Here is a 19,186-nt window from a genome sequence, read left to right on the forward strand (position 1 = left end):
ATAGCCCTTCTGTACGATGTTAAAAAGGCATACACACATAAACCCATTATTTTCTTTCTCCAATGCCTTGCTTTACCACTGTCCACCACACTTCTGCACAATTACATAGCAAAATGTTTTGTATGTTATAATACAAAAAATCTTGGTGCGTCAAAACATGATGCAAAATTTCAAACCCTTGTTTCTCATTGGTCACTGTGTCCCCATGGAGCTGCAAGTCAAAAACTGAGCAAATCACACAAAGGGCCTTTTTAAAAAATCTTCAGCCCCAGCCATTAACTAAAGGATGGGGAAACAAGGGGTTAAACATCATCAGTTTGAGTTGCTGTCCAAGTTGGACCTATTGATTGGGGCTTTCCAGCCCAGGGTTGCTAGGGGCGTAATCTGTCCCTGTTGTTGCAACTAGAGGGAATAGTCTCTGTCTGGCTAGTAGTTATAGTTGCCATGTTTGCTATCCTTGTCACATTGTTCAGCTGCTGAATGAAGGATCCTAGGATACTAACTAATTTGCATGGGGCAACTTGTTCCTCTCCACCAACCATCTTAGTATGACACAGAATAGCACTGCTCAACTACTGTTATGAGAACAAGACCACTGGGCAGGGGAGGGTCCAATTCAACATTCACAATCTCATTAAATAACCAGAATTTGTAAGCTGTTTTCTGGAGTAGGAGTTATTCTTCAATGGGTCAACTAAACAGGACTGCAAAGCTGTTAATATTAATCATATAACTAATAAGACAATAAAAAGATTTGAATTACAATTCACAATTACACTGTGAAACAATTCACAGCGAGGCATACAAAGCATTGAACTTGATTGCTTTCTTTGATTTTCACCGCCTTAAGATATATTCCTAGTGCTTTTTCACTGACACACCCCCCCCCCAAATCAAGTTGCTAAATTGGCACTATATACTATATAAATCAGTGCAAAGAATTATCGTTCCAGTCATTTTGACTGCATCAAAACTACATTAAAATACTTTCATTCTGCCTCCCATCAGCAGTACTTATGGAGCTAAGATTACTTAATTTCAAGTAGACTGCAAGACAAATACAAATCGTTAGGGGAATATTTTCCATTAATGAAAAAGGTGAAATTTGGTAAAAACAGCTACAAAATGAAACTCTTGTGAAGAAAATTATAAAAAAATATGTTAGAAAATGAGGACAAAACTAATTTAAAAAGCAGACAAGTATTACTGTGTAAGCACCTATTTCTTTGGTAGAAATGTGAGTTTTCTGGAACACTTCACATTAGAATCTTTTGAAGCATGTTTTCCAGTTCCCTCAGTCAATGGAAAAATGAATATTACGGGTTCATTTTTATTTCAACATAGTAAAAACAAAGCTAATTATGAATATTATGTAAGTTTCTCAAAAATCTTCCTACGAATAGCTGAAATAAATAATTTATTTGGCAGAAAGAGTAGAAACTGGGAGAGAGATGAATATGTTATATTCAGATTAAAACCTTTCTTTGGGAATTATTTTATTACGGTGCTTATAATTATTCTAAACATAGCTAATTGAGTACGTTTTCCTTAATTAAGAAAAATAACAGTTATACTGCTACACATCACAGCATTAATTTTAGCATGTGTGAATTTTGCACCTAAATTTATCTGCTTCCATAAAAGTCATTTGGAAAAGATAATTAGAATTTAATTAGAATTGTCCAATTGAATTTACAACAGGTTCGTGTTACTTTATTGCTAATTTATTTTATCACCCAATCCACTTTGAAAAGTATGCTTGTAAAGTAGAAGAAATCCCCATAAAATAGGTGAGTGGAATATTTTCTACTGACACTGGAGTCCATCCCGTATCTTCATATTTTTAAAATCAGCTTGGATGGATGTGGCTTTAAAGAGAAATTGCAGAGGCAGCCACTAATATTAACTTAGACCATCAGAGTAGAAATTTGATGTACTCTATAAGTTCTGCATTGCAACGTTGTTTTTCTTTCAGAACGCTTAGAAGGGAGGAGATAAGACCATTATTAGCAAGCGATTTCCATTTCTACCACCATCACCTCACTTTCAGAAAACAAAGTTCCCATCATTCAGCAGGGGATAATAGCAGTTGGCTAAACTTATCCAGATCTGGAAGCTAAGCAAGCTTAAACCTGGTCAGGGCTATGATGACACATCACCAGGGTATTCCAAGGCTGGAGGCAAAATTGGGGAAGTCAAAAAATATGCCAGAGAATGTAATGGAAAAATTCACTTCTATACTGTTGACCAGGAAACTGCATGGATGTGTCTGTAGCCAGAAGTTCTCCTCAGCTCAAGGGAGGCTCTGCTTTACCTCCTCACAAATGTCATAAAATTTGATTTCTTACATAATTCTTGGGTTTTTTTTCCCCCTTCACAGCTGCAGAAGTTGGAATTGAAAACAGTTGCAAATGCGTGCGCGCACACACACACACATACACAGAGAGAGAAAGAGGGATTACAGCCACAGACACACACAAAGGAAAAATTAGAATTAAAACCATATGGTCAGAAACAATAAACTAGAGGAAATGATCTCTGAGACTTGAGCAGACTTTGGGGAAGGGAGAATAACTTTCAAAATGTGATATGAAATCCAACCTAAAAAAAATCTATTTTCTAATACATTATGTTTCCCATTTTAATATGAACAGTTGAGGGGATGTTCCAAGAAACACAATGTTCTTTCTGTTTAGTATTAATGGTTAGAATTGTGGTATATTGCGTTCTCCCCAGAACAATTCCTTCAGGTAAACATGACTGAGTAGCAGTCAAGTACTCTTTCCCTGCAAGTAATGGGTGGAAAATCTCACTACTTCAGGGACAAGAGATTAGAGTGAACTCTGAAATAGTTCTTTTCCCCACAGGAAAAAGTGATAGTACTGTAATAAAAGGGTTCAGCATTGGAAATTCCATTCACTGTCTTTTTTTCTTTATAAATATACCCCCTCCCATATTGTGGAGGCTGGCCCTAGCAGAAAAATGAATATAAGAGAGAATTTGATTCAGCAAGAACAATGGAGGCATTGTGTCTGCACTGGCAGGCATTGGTTCCAAGGTCAGGAGTTTGCAGGTACTTACCCCCCAAGAATTGGATGCCTCCAGCCACCCTGCCCACAGTCCTGGAGATCAGCTCATATACGCAGCATCCCATAAGTGCAGTTAGGGCCACTAGAAGAAGGAGGCCACAGCCCAAACCGGTCACCACTGTGCAGATCTGCCATTCCACACTTGGAATGGCCTGGAAGGATGCGTAACGTCCACACTGCTCCACCATGACGGTAATCTGGCGGCTCTCATCTCGAACAGGATAGGAACATCTCCGGAAAGTGCCAAAAGAGACTGGTTTCTCCAGCTGAGAACCCAGCAGCCAATAAGGCATGAAGAAACCCACACAGGAGGCTCCAGCACAAAGGAAGGAAAGCAATGCCCAGATCACTCCGGTATAAGTCAGGCTAGAGGCCATTTTCCCAGTCATGATGACCCAAAGGAACTTGGAACAAAATCCACCACCTGATATACTAGTTTTGGAGATCTGTAGATATTTCCTCAGTCCCAGGAACCTTGGAGTCCAAGGAAATCTTCCATAAGCGCCGTCAGACTCACTTCTTTTATCCTTAAGATTCCTGGTATGGCAGAGATGGAACTTCTTCTTGTTACTTCTTCATCTCCAACGGAAGCTGTAATTTAACGAGAAGCATTAAGGAAGGGAGCAGGATAATGAGGTAAATTATCATGAGTTCTTTGAACATGGGGAAGGGGGCCAAGAAAAGCAGCGATGAAAATTAAGTTTCACCATGAAGCCAAGCTGGGGAGCAATGCAAGAAATGCAAGATTGAAGGTTGGGTTAGAACAAGAATAGTGTGTTCCAATCCAACAACCCTTTAATGGAGATGACCAGAATGACAGGATGGGTAGTCCTGTCAGGCATCGGGCTGAGGGAAGCTGCAGGAAGGTTACCAGATCCAGCCTTGGATACTGTTCTTATGGCTTTCAGTGTCAAGTGGAAATGAACCCATGAATCACAAAGCCCCACCTTCTAGTTTGGTAAAGAAACAGGTCAACCCCTCTCATTTTTCCTACCACATCTGGATGTCAGTCGGCAAACAAAAAGAGCTCTCTTGTTCTTTTGACATGAGGAAGTCAGCAGTGGAAGCTTTATGGAGCCTGGAAATACCACCCAACAAGGCCCATCCATGGTCACATCACAGAAGCCAGCTGGACAGCCCACATCTGCCTTGCCTTCTGACTGAGACAGCAGAGAACTACTAATCCCCTCCTCCATGACTGTTGAGGGCAGCGAGTAGATACTAAAAGCTCTCGATGCTGCTGTGTATAAAGGTAAAGGTAAAGGTTCCCCTCCCACATATGTGCTAGTCGTTCCTGACTCTAGGGGACGGTGCTCATCTCTATTTCAAAGTCGAAGAGCCAGCACTGTCCGAAGATGTCTCTGTGGTCATATGGCCGGCATGACTCCACGCCAAAAGTGCACGGAACACTGTTACCTTCCCACCAAAGGTGGTCCCTATTTTTCTACTTGCATTTTTTTACGTGCTTTTGAACTGTTAGATTGGCAGAAGCTGGGACAAGTAACGCGGCACTAGGGATTCAAACTGCTGAACTGCCAACCTTTCGATCGACAACCTCAGCGTCTTAGCCACTGAGCCACTGCACCTCAATATTATGTAGTGGTATTCTGTGGTCATTTTTGCAGCCTGGTTAGCCTTGCAATATCAATCCTGAGTTGCATGGAAATCAGTGCTCAATAATACCCTGCCAGTAACAACCCCTGGAATTGCTACAAAACCCCTTAGGGCAGAAAGACTGGAGACTTAGAGAAATAAGATAGCAATGTACCAAGACTTTTTCTTCCTATTATTTCCTCTTTGAGTAAAGGAACAAACTGAGCTTCAAAGATCAGGAAGACAACAGAACAAAAACCCAAATGGTCTTGCCTTTGTAAGAGGCTTGTGAAAGAGGGAAGTTAAAGCTTTCCCAAATTAAGCTCTGCCTCCACTGTTTTTCTCCTCAGAGTTATAGCCTCTGCCTAGATCCCAACTGAGAACAAACACCAGCCCATCACCTTTCACAACAGAAAGAAAAGAATGGGCTTGATGGCATTTGACAATAGGAGGAGGAAAAAACTGCCAATCCTTTCAAATCCAAAACCCAGCCTGCACCCCTGGGAAAGAAGAAGGCCCGGACCAGGCAGAGGAGCCTTCTTTGAGCATCCCGTTGTTTTGTTTTTTTTCTCCCCACCCACGGCAAAGCGAGACGCACGCCGCGCCCCTCCCCACTCCCCCCGGGTGCCTCCTTCGCCCACTCCACGCGATCAAAGAAACTGTAATGGGCAGCGACCGAGATGAAGAGGCGCAAAGGAGGGGAAGGGGGGCGGCGAAAACAGCACCAACGCCCCCCCCCAAACTCTTTGCAAACTGTCCCGCGCTGGCTGTCAATCCGGGAAAACGGGGTGGGCGGGGGGGGGGTGTCGTCCCCCCCCCTCCCAGTGCTGAGTCACGGTCTTTCTCCGGACGGACGGACGGACGGACGTCAACGCCGAAAGGACGCTTGCCAGCCTGCCCCGCTGGACTTGCCGCTAAGTTTGGGTTCCGCTGGGCTTCCCACTGCCGCCTCGAAAGGGGACGATCCGGCACTGAGAGAAGACTGGTGTTTTGGGAAGGGGCAGGAAAAGCGGGCGGAGGTCCGACCCCACCTTCCCCTGCTCTTAGATCTGGGACAGGCAATGTCTCTTAGTCGCCTTTAAAACGGCTTCTCCGCCTGCCTTGCCTCCAACTGAGCGGTGCTGGGCAGCGGCGGCTCCTTCAATAGGATGAGGATCGCTTTCCCGTCCACCACCCACCCACCCACCCACGCACGCCCGGTTAACTCTAAGCCTTTACCAACCTGCCTGCGCCGATCCGGCCCCAGTACACATGGAAGCTTGCAAAGCGCGGCCTTTCTGCAGCTGCTCGGCACGCGTCGGAGTCGGCAGGCGGCGGCGGCGGCGGCTTTTGGTCCGGAGCGCAGGACCAGCGGCTCGATTCTGGGAGGGAAGAGCCAAAGCAGGGTCCCAAAACCTCGGCGCCAAGAGCTCCGCCCCCTGCCACCTACGAGAACGAGGAGGGGGAGCTTCGCGCGCAGCCTTGTAAGGCGAAGGAGGACGACACCCGAAGAGAAGCGAGCGCGGCCAGGCGGAAAACCAGAGCGCATCTCTCCAGCATCCTGGCGGGCGGGGGGGGGGGAGAGGGGACGACCGCGCAGGAGACTGAACGGGGGCTGGGCGGGGCGACAGAGGTGTGAAAACCCCACGGCCCGACTTGCCAGAGTCCCACTCTTTGAAGAGCCGAGGGAATATCGATAGTGTCACATTGCTGTTACCGCTAAGCGCGTGAGAAGCCTGAAGGAGTAAGGGGAATTGGCAACACCGAGCGTCCAAAATCCCTGAAAACATTTGTCTGGCAGATAGGAGGGGCTCCTGGGAATCTCTTGGTTCTTCTGTTTCTTTTAAAGAATAGACTGAGCAAATTAACCCCTTCCCTTTTATAGTTTCGGAAATGCACTTCATAAATTCAATCAATCGATGAATCAGAATAGAGGTTTCTTAGCAAGAGAGAGCTACATAAGAGGTTTTAAGTTATGAAACTGCCTCTTAATATTTGTTTCATAATAAGAATAACAAGAGTTGGAAGGAACCTTGGAGGTCTTCTAGTCCAACCCCCTGTTCAAACAGGAGACAATTTAAATTTAAATTGTGATATTTATATTGTGTCTTTACCTGGCTGTACACCACCCCAAGTCCTTCTGGAGAGGGGCGGTATAGAAATAAAATTATCCTTATCCTTATCCCTTTAATGGCGAATCTATGGCACACATGCCAGAGGTAGCATGCAGAGCCCTCTCTGCTGGCACGCACACCGTCACCTCAGGTTAGATCTCCATGGCATTTCTTTTGTGAGCTTCTGTTTCCCTGCAAACAACGAAAACAGAAGCTCATGAAAGAAAAATATCTTACCTCTTGCCACGCTGCCAATGTTGGGAGCCCCGCCTCCCACCGACCAGCTGGTCTTTGGGTCTCTGCTGCACCTGCGCGCACATCCACTCATGCACATATGCACGTCTACACATGCATGCATGTGCACACGTTCACGCGCACACACCTTTAAGTTTGGGCATGTGTGTGCATGCAGTTTGGGCACTTAGTGTCTAAAAGGTTCACTATCACTGCCCTATACCATTTCAGATAGATGGCTGTCCAATTTTTTCTTAAAAACCTCCTGTGATGAAGCACCTAGAGCTTCTGAAGTTATACTTTAATCATAAATTAATGGAACTTCTGAAGTTATAATTTAATCATAAATTAATGGAACTTCTGAAGTTATAATTTAATCCTAAATTAATGGAAGGAACCCTATCTAAATTAAACCTGACACATTTGAATTCATTATTTTAGACAATATGGGAGAATATTTATAGCTCAGGGTTGAAATGAGGGGTCCTCGGTGCTCTAAACTTGGCTTTTTTTGCCGTTTCATTACCCAAACTTGGTAACATCATCAGTACTAGCACTGATGATGTTACCTAGTTTGGGTAATGAAATATCCGCAAGAAAACAACCAAGCTCAGAGAGCATCAAGGATCCCTTATTTTTAGACAGCTAAAAATGACTGAATTTATGAGTCTGACTCTTCAATATGTTAATGTTAATATACTTATTTTCAGCATATTGCTTTTCTTAAAAAGTCAATATAGAGAATTGCCTACTATTCCCTGTTACGTGTTTTAAGGATTCCAGTAAAATGGTTTTTATTATCTAACCTGCTTTTTCATTATTAAAATGTATCTCAAATTTGGCACAAACGTTTGCACTACTTTGGGCAACTTTAAGTCTCACTAAGGACGTCACATTAAATTTATTTATTTGACTCACATGCATTGCAATCAAAAGAGACTCGTGATTTGCAATAGTTCTGTAATAATACTGTAAAACATCAACTCTTTGCTGAACTTAAATACTTTAACTCGACAAAGTTTGGATGTTGAAAAAAATGTTGCAGTGGTTATGCAGCTTGAAACATTGATATGCTACATATGCATATTATTTCAAGTTATAAATTGTTAAGGCATTTAAATAATTGGTTTTTTTCCCCAGAATCATAGTTTGTTTTCACTTAAGAATCAAGTAATATTGATAGAAAATAAGATGGTCTTGGTTTTAACATGTCCAATTTGCACCTCACATATAAAATTTTAAGGTAACAGGAATTTGATGTGCACATCTATGACATAATTCTGTGTTCAAATTTAAAAACAAGTGCAAGTATTAAGCTATGGCTTGCCCTTGTAACATTATATGTCATCTTGAATGTCTGTGCCATCATGATTTCCAACATCTTCATAGGCACAACTTTTTCCAGGCTAAGAGTTATATGTGGCCTTTGATAGCATGCTAAGGACCCCAGTACTTTATGAAAGTAATTGTAGTAAGGACAGGGAAAATTAAATTTGATTTATTTTGTATAGGGATCATTAAAAAACCCTCCCTTTTTACTGTAATCCCTTAGTTCGGGGTAGAGTTGAGGCGACTGGATGGAGCTGAGCGTTTACTGGCCTGATGCCCTTCCTGATGCCACACGGAGTTCACAGCAGATTTTTTTTTTTGAGCTCTAGGAAAGAAACATCTGCTGCTACCTAGGATTGAACTCTCAACCTATTCATTAAACCTATTGTTTTATATGTATTTCCCCGAAAATATGACCTACCCTGAAAATAAGCCCCAGCCGGGGCTTATTTTTATGCATGCGCTTAAGCCCTCCCCCAAAAGTAAGCCCTAGTGAAGGGGGTGGGCATGACCAGCATAGGAGGCGGTGAGCACACATGGGCCGACAATGTCTGGTAGCACAGGTGAGTTGAGTACCTGTGCAAGCAGCAGACAGAGGCAGAGGCGGTGGTGGTGGTGGGGGAAGGCAGGTGATCCAGATACACTATTTCTTAGGAACTCCAAGAAATCAGACTGAATGTGGATGCATACATCTGAAGAATTATTCTACATTCCAAATATAAATCCCAAACCTATAATTAGACTGTGCAGAGAGAAAAGAAAGAGGCTAAATAGATGGTAGATGGAGCACTTGAAACAAAACCTTTTGAAGACTATACTTTACTGGCACATCAAGCATTATCTACGATAATTCACAATTGACTATACCGTGGTTAGATTTGGCCTCCTCTCTGATGATGCTAAAACAGTTTGTAATTTTAGTTTGCCTTCTGCCATAGCTGTCTTTGAGTTCAAACAGAACTTGGCAGGAGCTCCTAATTCAATGAAGATAACGTTACTGCAAGCTCAGAAGGCAGTTGTTGAATGTAATTTCAAGTGCTTCACTCTATCTTTCTTCATCTAGCACCTTTGAATATTGGAATTTAAATAAACTAAAGAAGACATTTCTCAGGTTTTATTCTTTGAATCAATCTTCCCAAAAGCCAGAGGACTGATCCTCAACTTATTAATTGCATCAGCTAAAAAGAAAGATGCAGCTGGGTAACATCAGCACAATGGTGAGAGCCATTTCCAAAAGTCTAGACCAGAATTTTTCAAACTGTCTTCTACAGATCCCTAGAACACTATAGGCAGTCCTCGACTTATGACCATAACTGAGCCCAAAATTGGTGTTGTTGAGACATTTGTTTTGCCCCATTTTATGACCTTTCTTGCTATAGTTATTAAATGAATCACTTCAGTAACACGGTTAAGTGAATCTGACTTTCTCATTGACTTTGCTTGTCAGAAGGTCGGAAAAGGGATCACACGACCTCAGGACACCGCAATTGTCATAAATATGAGTCAGTAGCCAAGCATCTGAATTTTGATCACATTATTTTTTTCAGTGCCATTGCAACTTTGAACGGTCACTAAATGAACTGTTGTAAGTGGAGGACTACCTGTGTAAGAACCGGCTGGGGTTCCATGAGAGACTAGAGGTAAAAAAAACACGTTAACTCCAACACAATAAATCTTCTGTCACCAAAGCTATGCTTTTTGATCACGTATTTCAGATTTTTTAAAAAAACTTAGAGATGCCATACCCTGAAGAGCGAAGACATTAAAAAGCCTCTGCTCTAGATCACTTCCTCTAGCCAATTCATATCATGCTATTATGATGGACATAGCTGGCTATGAAACAGTATTTATCAGAAGATGAACTTGTGATGTACTTTAGTAGCCTTGATAATACCTGTCCTTTTTTTTAAATAAATAATTTTTATTAAACAGGTTTTTTTAAAACAAAAAAAGAAATTTTTACAATTTTATGTATGAAGGACTGGATTTCAGAGATGTATGATTTAGGAATTTTTGAGAAAATTATATATTTGTTTTTATTGAAAAAGTTTTTCAAATACAGATTTTTTCCCCCTTTCCCCCCCCCTTCCTCCCTAACCCCCCCTCACCCTCCCCTCCCCTCTTGGCTTCTCCAAAATAAAATCCAAATTGATATCACATTGTATAATACTTTACCATCCTTTTACACCACCACCCATATGCTAACCATTTCTTTCTAACATTATTATTATATCCCCCCTATATTATACATTTCAAAGCAACATTCAGCTATAAAATTATATAATAAATCCTAATTTGGCATTTATTCAACTCATAATCTACCCATTTCCTCCACCCCCATAACATCCCTTTTCCTAGACTAAACAATCAGTAGCCTAACCTATCTCGACCCACTTTCCTACAGGTCTACCATACATAATATTTTTAATATCTTTGTTCTTCTGCCCACACCACTAAAAGATATTTCCATATATAAATAAAATCCTCAAATGACTTTAAGTTTGTAATCCATATAGTATCTTCTGTAATGTCTTTCAACTGGATTGTTAATTCCATCGCCCATGTTAGGGTAACATCAAGTTCTGCTTCCAACAGAATATTCAGTATCTTCAATTACCATCTGCCCCCATCAATAATAAGTGTTTTCATATATAAAAAACCACCCGAGTGACTTTATATTTATATTCCATATAGTATCTTCTGTAGTGTCTTTTGTCTAGATTATTAATTCCAACCATATATTTGGTTAATCAGGAAATGTCACATTATCTCTTCCTTTGGAAAACTTTTTTGAATATTCATGGTCAATATTAAAAAAATGTTTCTTTTTAACAATTTGTAAAATCTGGTGAACTTGGGATAAAGCTGTAACTATAGCTTTTGTGCGAGTTTCAAATTTATTATTACTTAAAAGTTGTTCTATTATATATGGTAATTTTATTTAATGCATGTCTGAAAATGAATCAATAAAAGTACTTGGGTTGAGAAAAAGCCTGTCAGGTATTGAGAAAGATCACAAGCACATCAGTATGATGCTCAGTATTCTATCTTCTGCTGAGATGAAGAACAGGGGACATCAGAAGCCCCAAGAAATCCTATACCCGTGATGGCAAACCTATGGCATACGTGACAGAGGTGGCACACAGAGCCCTCTCTGCTGGCACGTGCACCCTCGCCCCAGGTCAGATCTCCATGGCGTTAATTTCATGAGCTTCTGTTTCCCTGCAAACGACGAAACAGAAGCTCATGAAAGAAAAAGATCTTACCTCTTGCCGTGCTGCCAGTGTTGGGATACCCCGTCTCCCACCAGCCAGCTGGTTTTCGGGTCACTGCTGCGCATGTGCATACATTCGCTTATGCACATGCGCACATCCATGCATGCAGCCCAGGGGTGAAATGCTCCCGGTTCAGATCACATCGCCTGATCCGGTATCAAAAATCCCTGCCTTCCCCCACATGTCCAGCTGAGCCGTGCAATCATCAGAGGCTTTTTTTTTTATTTTTAAAAGCATTTTTCTACAACCTCTTCAGCCGAAAAAATGCTTTTAAAAGTAAAAAAAAGCCTCTGATGATCGTGCAGCTCAGCTGGAGTTGTCAGAGGCTTTTAAAAACATTTTTTCTACAACCTCTTCGGACGAAGGCAAGTCAGCTGTGAACTTCAGAGGCTTAAAAAAAAGAAAAAGCCTCTGCTGATCAGGCAAGTCAGCTGCGAACTTCAGAGGCTTTTTAAAGCATTTTTTTACAATCTCTTCGGCTGAAGAGGTTGTAGAAAAAATGGTTTTAAAAGTAAAAAAAAAAAAGTTGGCCACGCCGACTCAGTCATATTACACCCCCCACCAAGCCACGCCCACAGAACCGGTAGTAACAAATTTTACATTTCACCACTGATGCAGCCGCACCTCTCAGTTTGGGCATACGCAACACGCACAGTTTGGGCACTCGGTCCAGAAAAGGTTAGCCATCACTGATCTATTCTATAGGACTTATAGAATAGATCAGTGATGGCTAACCTTTTCCTGACTGAGTGCCCAAAATGTGCACGCATGCGCATGCCCAAACTCCCAAAATGCAATGCACGCATGCCTCCCACGCATGCCCTCCACCTGCACATGTGCCCCATGTGCCTCGTGCAGGCCGCATTGCCCCCTGTGCGTGCCCTGCCCCCTGCACATGAACTCCCCCACATGCAGCCCACCCCGTCCATGCACGGCAGAGACCCAAAGACCAGCTGGCCAGATGGAGGTGCACACATATGTGCAGCAGTGCTGAATTGGGTCAACGGTTCACATGCCCAGAGAGAGGGCACTGCATGCCACCTCTGGCACGCGTGCCATAGGTTCGCCATCACGGGAATAGATCATCAGTCCACTGCTAAGCACCAGTCCTGCTGGCAGTTTTTCAGGGAGAACTCCAGGAGAAAATTAAGGTTGGTATTATTGAATGCAGCTGAGAAGTCTCTCAGATCCAAAAGTATGTATATCTTTAGTTCCCAATTACTTATCTACCCATATTTATAAGATCTCTGTTGCATTTTATCTCCTGTTCTTGTCAGGCAACTAGTTTTCTGCATGATAGAATTCACAATGTTGAAGAATCAAATAAGTCATCTCCTACTGTAATCATCAAAATTTTAGATATCATCCTTAGTATCAAAAAATGTTAAAAATGTAAAAGGCATTTGCAGAATGACATTGTTGTTTCCTTGCTCTTTATCTCAGCTCAGTGCTTTATTAAATGAATTTCAGAAACCGACCCTTGGGATGACTAAACTCATCAGAGTTCACACAAATTCTTGAACATATATGTAAGACGCTCCCAAAATTGTGAAAATGACTGAAAGATTAAATTAAGGTAGGCAATTTTTTCTCCACTATTTCATACATTTACAATTTTGAGAGCATGTTGCGGGCTGTTACAAAATAGTAGCTATGATGGGCATTGCCCCCACTTACAAGAAAATAAAAGTATTTCTTCTAATCCCCAACAGTATGTCCTGATTGATTCCAGTTTATCTCCCCCCACCCCATGGACATACTCATAAATAAAGTACTTCCCTTCAGTCACCTACCTTTTAAAAGAAAACACCTCCCCCAAAATTCCTGGAGATTATATAAATAAAAAGAGATTCTGGTAGGTGCTAATGGAGATGGTTGAAAAAATGTGCCTGATGCTGGAAGAGTATACTGAACAGATTTAATAAAATTTGGCCATGAAATAACTCAGGATTTATATGATCTGAATTGTGCTTTTGACACAAATCAGTTTGATGGCCCTAGGTAAAACCTCTCTTTCAACCCTATGCAATATTGGAGAGCAGCATATTATTTTTAAATACTTTTAAAATGTTATAGAAATGTACACATTTTCATATGATCATAATTTTTCCATCTTTCAAAGGATTTATGCTTTTCATTTAGAATAGAATAGAATAGAATAGAATAGAACAGAATAGAATAGAATAGAATAGATTCTTTATTGGCCAAGTGTGATTGGACACACAAGGAATTTGTCTTGGTGCATACGCTCTCAGTGTACATAAAAGAAAAGATACATTTGTCAAGAATCGTAAGGTACATCACTTAATGATAGTCATAGCGAACAAATAAGCAATCAAATCATATTAGGAAACAGTCTATATAAATTGTTAGGATACCAGCAACAAGGTTACAGTCATAAGTGGGAGGAGATGGGTGATAGGAACTATGAGAAGATTAATAGTAACACAGATTTAATAACTAGTCTGACAGTGTTGAGGGAATTATTTGTTTAGCAGAGTGATGGCGTTCGGGAAAAACTGTTCTTTTATCTAGTTGTTCTGGTGTGCAGTGCTCTATTAACCAAAATAGCACTGCTTTTGTATGAGAGACTGGGTTTTAGATTTCTAAAAACCAGTGTTTATTTATTCCTTCTTCTGAGCAGCTTTTGTCCCAGTTGTGCAATTTGTACAATTGAACAACTAGTTTGGTAATTTTGGAGATAGTTTATCTTCATCAAACAATATAATCTTGTCACAAATATGGCTCATATCCTGCCATAGATAAGATAGATATGGATCATCTTTCTCAATCTGCCACAAGGTCTTTGACGTTAAGAGGATATGTCATCATTGTTCTTTGAATAAAAAGATCTTGGGAACTTGAAAGGTTGTGGTCATAAATAATTAAGGCAATGCAAAAATACAGATCCCATCACTAAGCCTGTTACAATAGGATTAACTCTTGTGACAAATTATTGCTATAAAATTGCTTGCCAGATCACAGCAGGTGGCAGCACCTTGCCAACTTCAGCTAAGCAGAAAAAAAAGCTAAACACCATAATAACTACATGGGAAACTACCAGGAATTCCCAGAGCTATAAGACTACACTGGGAGAAAGAAAAAGCATCCCAGAAAATTATGACAAATGACGAGAAAATTACATGTTTGTGTTAGTTGAATCACCTGGAATTTGGATGAACTAGGAATGTTGTCAACAAGAACACACATTTGTCAGTTGTGCCTCAAATTTCTTTGAGAGTTAATTGTTTCATGAATGTAATCAAATTACCAAATTTTGAAGGACACACAAAGATAAAATCACACACCAAAAAGGAGGAAAATCTTGAGTTCAGCCCTAACAAAAATAAGTGTTAAATACAGGTAGTCCTCGACTTATGACTACAATTGAGCCCAGCATTTATGTTGCTAAAGGAGACATTTGTTAAGTGAGTTTTGCCCCATTTTACGACTTTACTTGCCCCATTTGTTAAGTGAATCACTGCAGTTGTTAAATCAGTAACCTGGTTGTTAAGTGAATCTGACTTCTCCATTGACTTTGCTGGTCAGTAGATTGCAAAAGGGGACCCCGGGACACTGCAACCCTCTTAAATATGAGTCAGGTGTCAAGCATCTGAATGTAAATCACGTGACCATGGGGATGTTGCAATGGTCATAAGTGTGAAAAATAGTCATGTCACTTTTTTCGTTGCAACTTCAAATGGTCACTAAATGAACCGTTGTAATTCGAGGACTATCTGTATCTCCTGCATGCAAGATCCCTAATAATGCATTATTGCGGTGAAAGCTAGGAGGAACTGCGTATTAATTGTCATAATCGCCAGGGCGGTCTTAACGCATGGGCCTGATGGTCACTTGCCCGTGGGCCCCACGAGCATAGGGGCCCCATACTAATCTGTGTATGTTAACCCTTCAATGCACCTTGTATCATATAAATACAGCAACATGTTTACTACGTTTTACTGCATTTTTAAATTAATACTAACATGCACATATGTTCAATTTTATCGACCATTTACATTTTTATTCCTGTGAGTAGTTGACGTAGGTACAGTGCTTTGCCAGCCGGGGCCCATAATGCTGTTAAGACGGCCCTGGTAATCGCGAAAAAGCAAAGCCTCCCTCGGACTCCTATGAGGCGCCTAGTCGGAATCTGCCGGTCTCGCAGAGACAAAGAGGGAGAAAGAACGAAAACGGGCGGAACTAAACTTCTCGGGCAGAGGAGAGAAGGGAATTCGTGCGCCGACGCACCTTGTCCGGGTCCCGGCGCTGTTTTCGCCACCACGGCAGTTTCGGGACGAAAATGGCGGCAATATCCGAAGAACACCTGCCGCCGCGTCCGTTTACGGCTGCTTCGGCTACCCCGACAACGGGGACTTTATCTCAAGGGCCGCCCGGCGGAGCCGGGGCCAACCCGCTGTCACGCAAGCTCCGCAAAGTGCTAGAGACGCGGTTGGAGGCCGACAAAGTAAGTCAGGTTGATTCGTCGCCTCCCTTTTCTCTCCCTTTCCTTCCACCTTTCTGAAGAATGAGGCCGGCTCTGTCTCGGCTAGAAGGCAGAAGGCCCCCTAGCCGCCTATATTGAGCTTCCATCATCCTCAGCGACTGTGCTGCAGGGCAGGATGGGTGCTGTAACTGAATACACCAGAGGTCTTCAAACCTGGCAGCTTTAAGACTTGTGGACTTCAACTCCCAGAATTCTCCAGCCAGCTATGCTATGCTGGAGAATTCTGGGAATTGAAGTCCACAAGTCTTAAAGCTGACAAGTTTGAAGACCCCCGGAATACACTGGAAAGGGCCAGTTGGCCAAGGATTCCTGGTGATTCAACCCAGGCGAAGATAGAAATGTAAGATTTTCACTTCAAAAACCCATGATGGATCTATGAGTTGAGCCCCTCCCCCCAATTGTGTTATGTGACACCCCGAAATTGCTACCTAAAAGGCCTTGTACCTATTTTCTGAAAGGATTAGATCTGAGAATTGAATCCCAGGGTGATTCTTTAAAACTTGTGAATGCGTTCATGGCATAGCTGCAATTTAAATATACAGCATCATGTGATGGGAAAGTGAAATGTGCAGGTGAGCAATGTGGAAACTGGCCGTTCTTAAAAGCATGTTCTAAATGTGATTTCCCTCTCCCCCCATTAGATTGTATCTGTGATGACTTGTTCTCGCATGATGTATATTATAATTTGATGTTGAATTTATCAAGTGCTTTTCTCAGGACCACCGTGGAATGTATTAGTGCAGAGGTGGGCAACTATGGTCCTTTTATGACTTGTGGACTTCAATTCCCAGAATTCCTGAGCTAACATGGCTGGCTCAGGAATTCTGGGAGTTGAAGTCCACAAGTCATAAAAGGACCATAGTTGCCCACCCCTGTATTAGTGAGTTAAATGCACAGGATTATTAGTCATATGATAATGTATGAGATGGCCCGATTATTATTGTAAAGTAAAACTGAGGTTCTTGCTTACTGAAAGAACCACGGGTAGTCTGTGGCCTATGGATCATAGAGTCCCCAGATTGATGTTTGCCTTCCCCTAGAGCATCTCTTTTCAGATTATGCTAAAAAATTTGGTACTAAAATGCTGAAATATGGATATGTGCTTTTTGAGTTGGGTGAGGAAGGATGGATGAAGCTAAATCTATCATATCTCTTGAAGATTTGACATACATTTTTTAAAGTTTTAGAACATCTTACAAACTAGAAATATCTATCTCGCTTCCTCACATAACTGCCACCTCAGCTGTAACCTAAAGAATGATAAAAAAAATGTCAACAAATGTGGTTATTTGGTCTAGTCTAGTGGTTGAGGTAACCAGCTAGAAACTTGTAGACTATGCATTCTAGTTCTGCCTTAGCCATGAAAGCCAACTGGGTGACCTTGAACCGATCACACTCTCTCAGCCCAACCCACTTCACAGGGTTGTTATTGTGGAAAAATAGGAGGAAGAAGGAGTATTATACAGGTAGTCCTTGACTTACAACAGTTCGTTTAATGATTGTTTGAAATTACAGCAATACTAAAAAAGTAATGTATGACCATTTTCACACTAAAACTATTGCAGCATCCCCACAGTCACCTGATCCAAATTCAGCTACTTAGCAACTGACCCATATTTATGATGGTTGCAGTATCTCAGGATCATGTGATCACATTTTGTGATATTCTGACAAGCAAAGTCACTGAGAAAGCCAGATTCACTTAACAGCCATGTTATTAGCTTAACAGCTGCAGTGATTCACTTAACAAGTGTGGCAAGAAAGGTCGTAAAATGGGGCAAAACTCAGTTAACAAATGTCTCACTTAGCAACAGAAATTTTGCCCTCAATTGTCATATCTTGTGACTTGCATCACATTGAACATCACAGAATCACTGCTACATATTGGTCTCCAAAAATAGTTGAATAGTTCAGATAGCTGGATATGAATTAAAATCCTTCACTCTTCTGTGATATGTATACAGTATAACAGAAATGGACTGCCTGTTTTATGGTGGTGTTTTGATAAATCCAAGGCACAAATTCTTAACAGATCCTAAAGTTTTTATGTGTAAATTCTGTGGTGCTGTATTAGATTAAAGTTTATGTTATTGGTGGTTATAAAATCCGTAGCACAGTGTTTTTTGAGTGGCAAAATTATGGATTTAAGGCATGCTTTATGGACTGGGAGGGTTAACTCATAGTTTATAACCACAGTTTATAACTGTGGTAACAGATCACAGTGAGAAAAGTTCTTTGGGACTACTGTAGGGCCAAAACCACACATTTAAGACATGAATATTGTATCCTCATAGTATGTACACTTAGGCTATAGAATTCCATTCTTTGTTTACAGTCATCTTATTAAATGTATTATAGAATACTTGTTTTTTTTTTCTTAACACTGACCCAAAAAAATCACCCTCAAGTTTATTTCAACATCTGCCGATTAGTGCAAAAATATAAAGAAGGAAGATCTTTATGTACTCTTAAATGTATACAGATACTTTACAAAAGAAACTCACCTCTCTACAAACAGGCGGCATTATCAGCCTTGAATCTGCTTCATAAAAGATGTACAAAAAGCTGTATTTTGTGAGGCATGGATCTTCACAATTAGTATGCACAGTCACAAAAATATTTCCAATTGCTGGTCTATTTCATGCTCACAGATTTAGTGATACTGCTATGCTACCAGAATTAGCTGTGAAGCATACACACAGTATTTATAGCAACAGATAACAGATCTATTATTTAATCATAACTCACACGTGCAAGTACAAACTGCATTGTGAAATCACAGATCTTGTGATGTATATGATTTCTTAGCAAGAGAGACCTGTATGAGAGAGCAGGTTTTAAGTTATGAAACTGCCTTTTAATATTTGTATCATAATAAGAGAATAATAGAGTTGGAAGGGACCTTGGAGGTCTTCTAATCCAACCCTTTGCTTAGGTAGGAAACCTATACCATTTCAGACAAATGGTTGTCCAATCTCTTCTTTAAAATTTACAGTGTTGGAGCATTCACAATTTATGGAAGCAAGCTGTTCCACTGATTAATTGTTCCATCTGTCAGGAACCTTC

At 41.1% G+C, this 19,186-nt stretch overlaps 2 protein-coding genes across 5 annotated transcripts in view; one reads left to right on the plus strand and one right to left on the minus strand.

Annotated features, from left to right (window-relative positions):
* The window catches only part of LHFPL6 (LHFPL tetraspan subfamily member 6), a 42,366-nt gene extending 23,557 nt beyond the window's left edge, over positions 1–18,809 (minus strand). The window contains exons 1-2 of one of the 3 annotated variants that reach the window (XM_034432248.3): positions 18,625–18,809; positions 3,082–3,680 (exon numbers count right to left, since the gene is read on the minus strand). In XM_034432248.3, coding sequence (XP_034288139.1) covers positions 3,082–3,478 — 397 coding nt within the window. In that variant the 5' untranslated portion in view covers positions 3,479–3,680; positions 18,625–18,809. Of the gene's footprint in view, positions 1–3,081; positions 3,681–5,904; positions 8,331–15,864; positions 16,322–18,624 lie in introns of those variants that run through there. The other 2 variants (XM_034432249.3, XM_034432247.3) reach the window with 2 other exon arrangements.
* The window catches only part of COG6 (component of oligomeric golgi complex 6), a 34,088-nt gene continuing 30,772 nt past the window's right edge, over positions 15,871–19,186 (plus strand). Inside the window, exon 1 of one of the 2 annotated variants that reach the window (XM_034432246.3) lies at positions 15,871–16,081. In XM_034432246.3, the coding sequence (XP_034288137.1) occupies positions 15,917–16,081 (165 nt within the window). In that variant the 5' untranslated portion in view covers positions 15,871–15,916. The remainder of the gene's footprint in view (positions 16,082–19,186) is intronic. The other variant, XM_087886716.1, reaches the window with a different exon arrangement.

This window comes from Pantherophis guttatus, chromosome 1 (genome assembly GCF_059756535.1).
Source record: "Pantherophis guttatus breed Tessera chromosome 1, ASM5975653v1, whole genome shotgun sequence".
NCBI classification, from domain to species: domain Eukaryota; kingdom Metazoa; phylum Chordata; class Lepidosauria; order Squamata; family Colubridae; genus Pantherophis; species Pantherophis guttatus.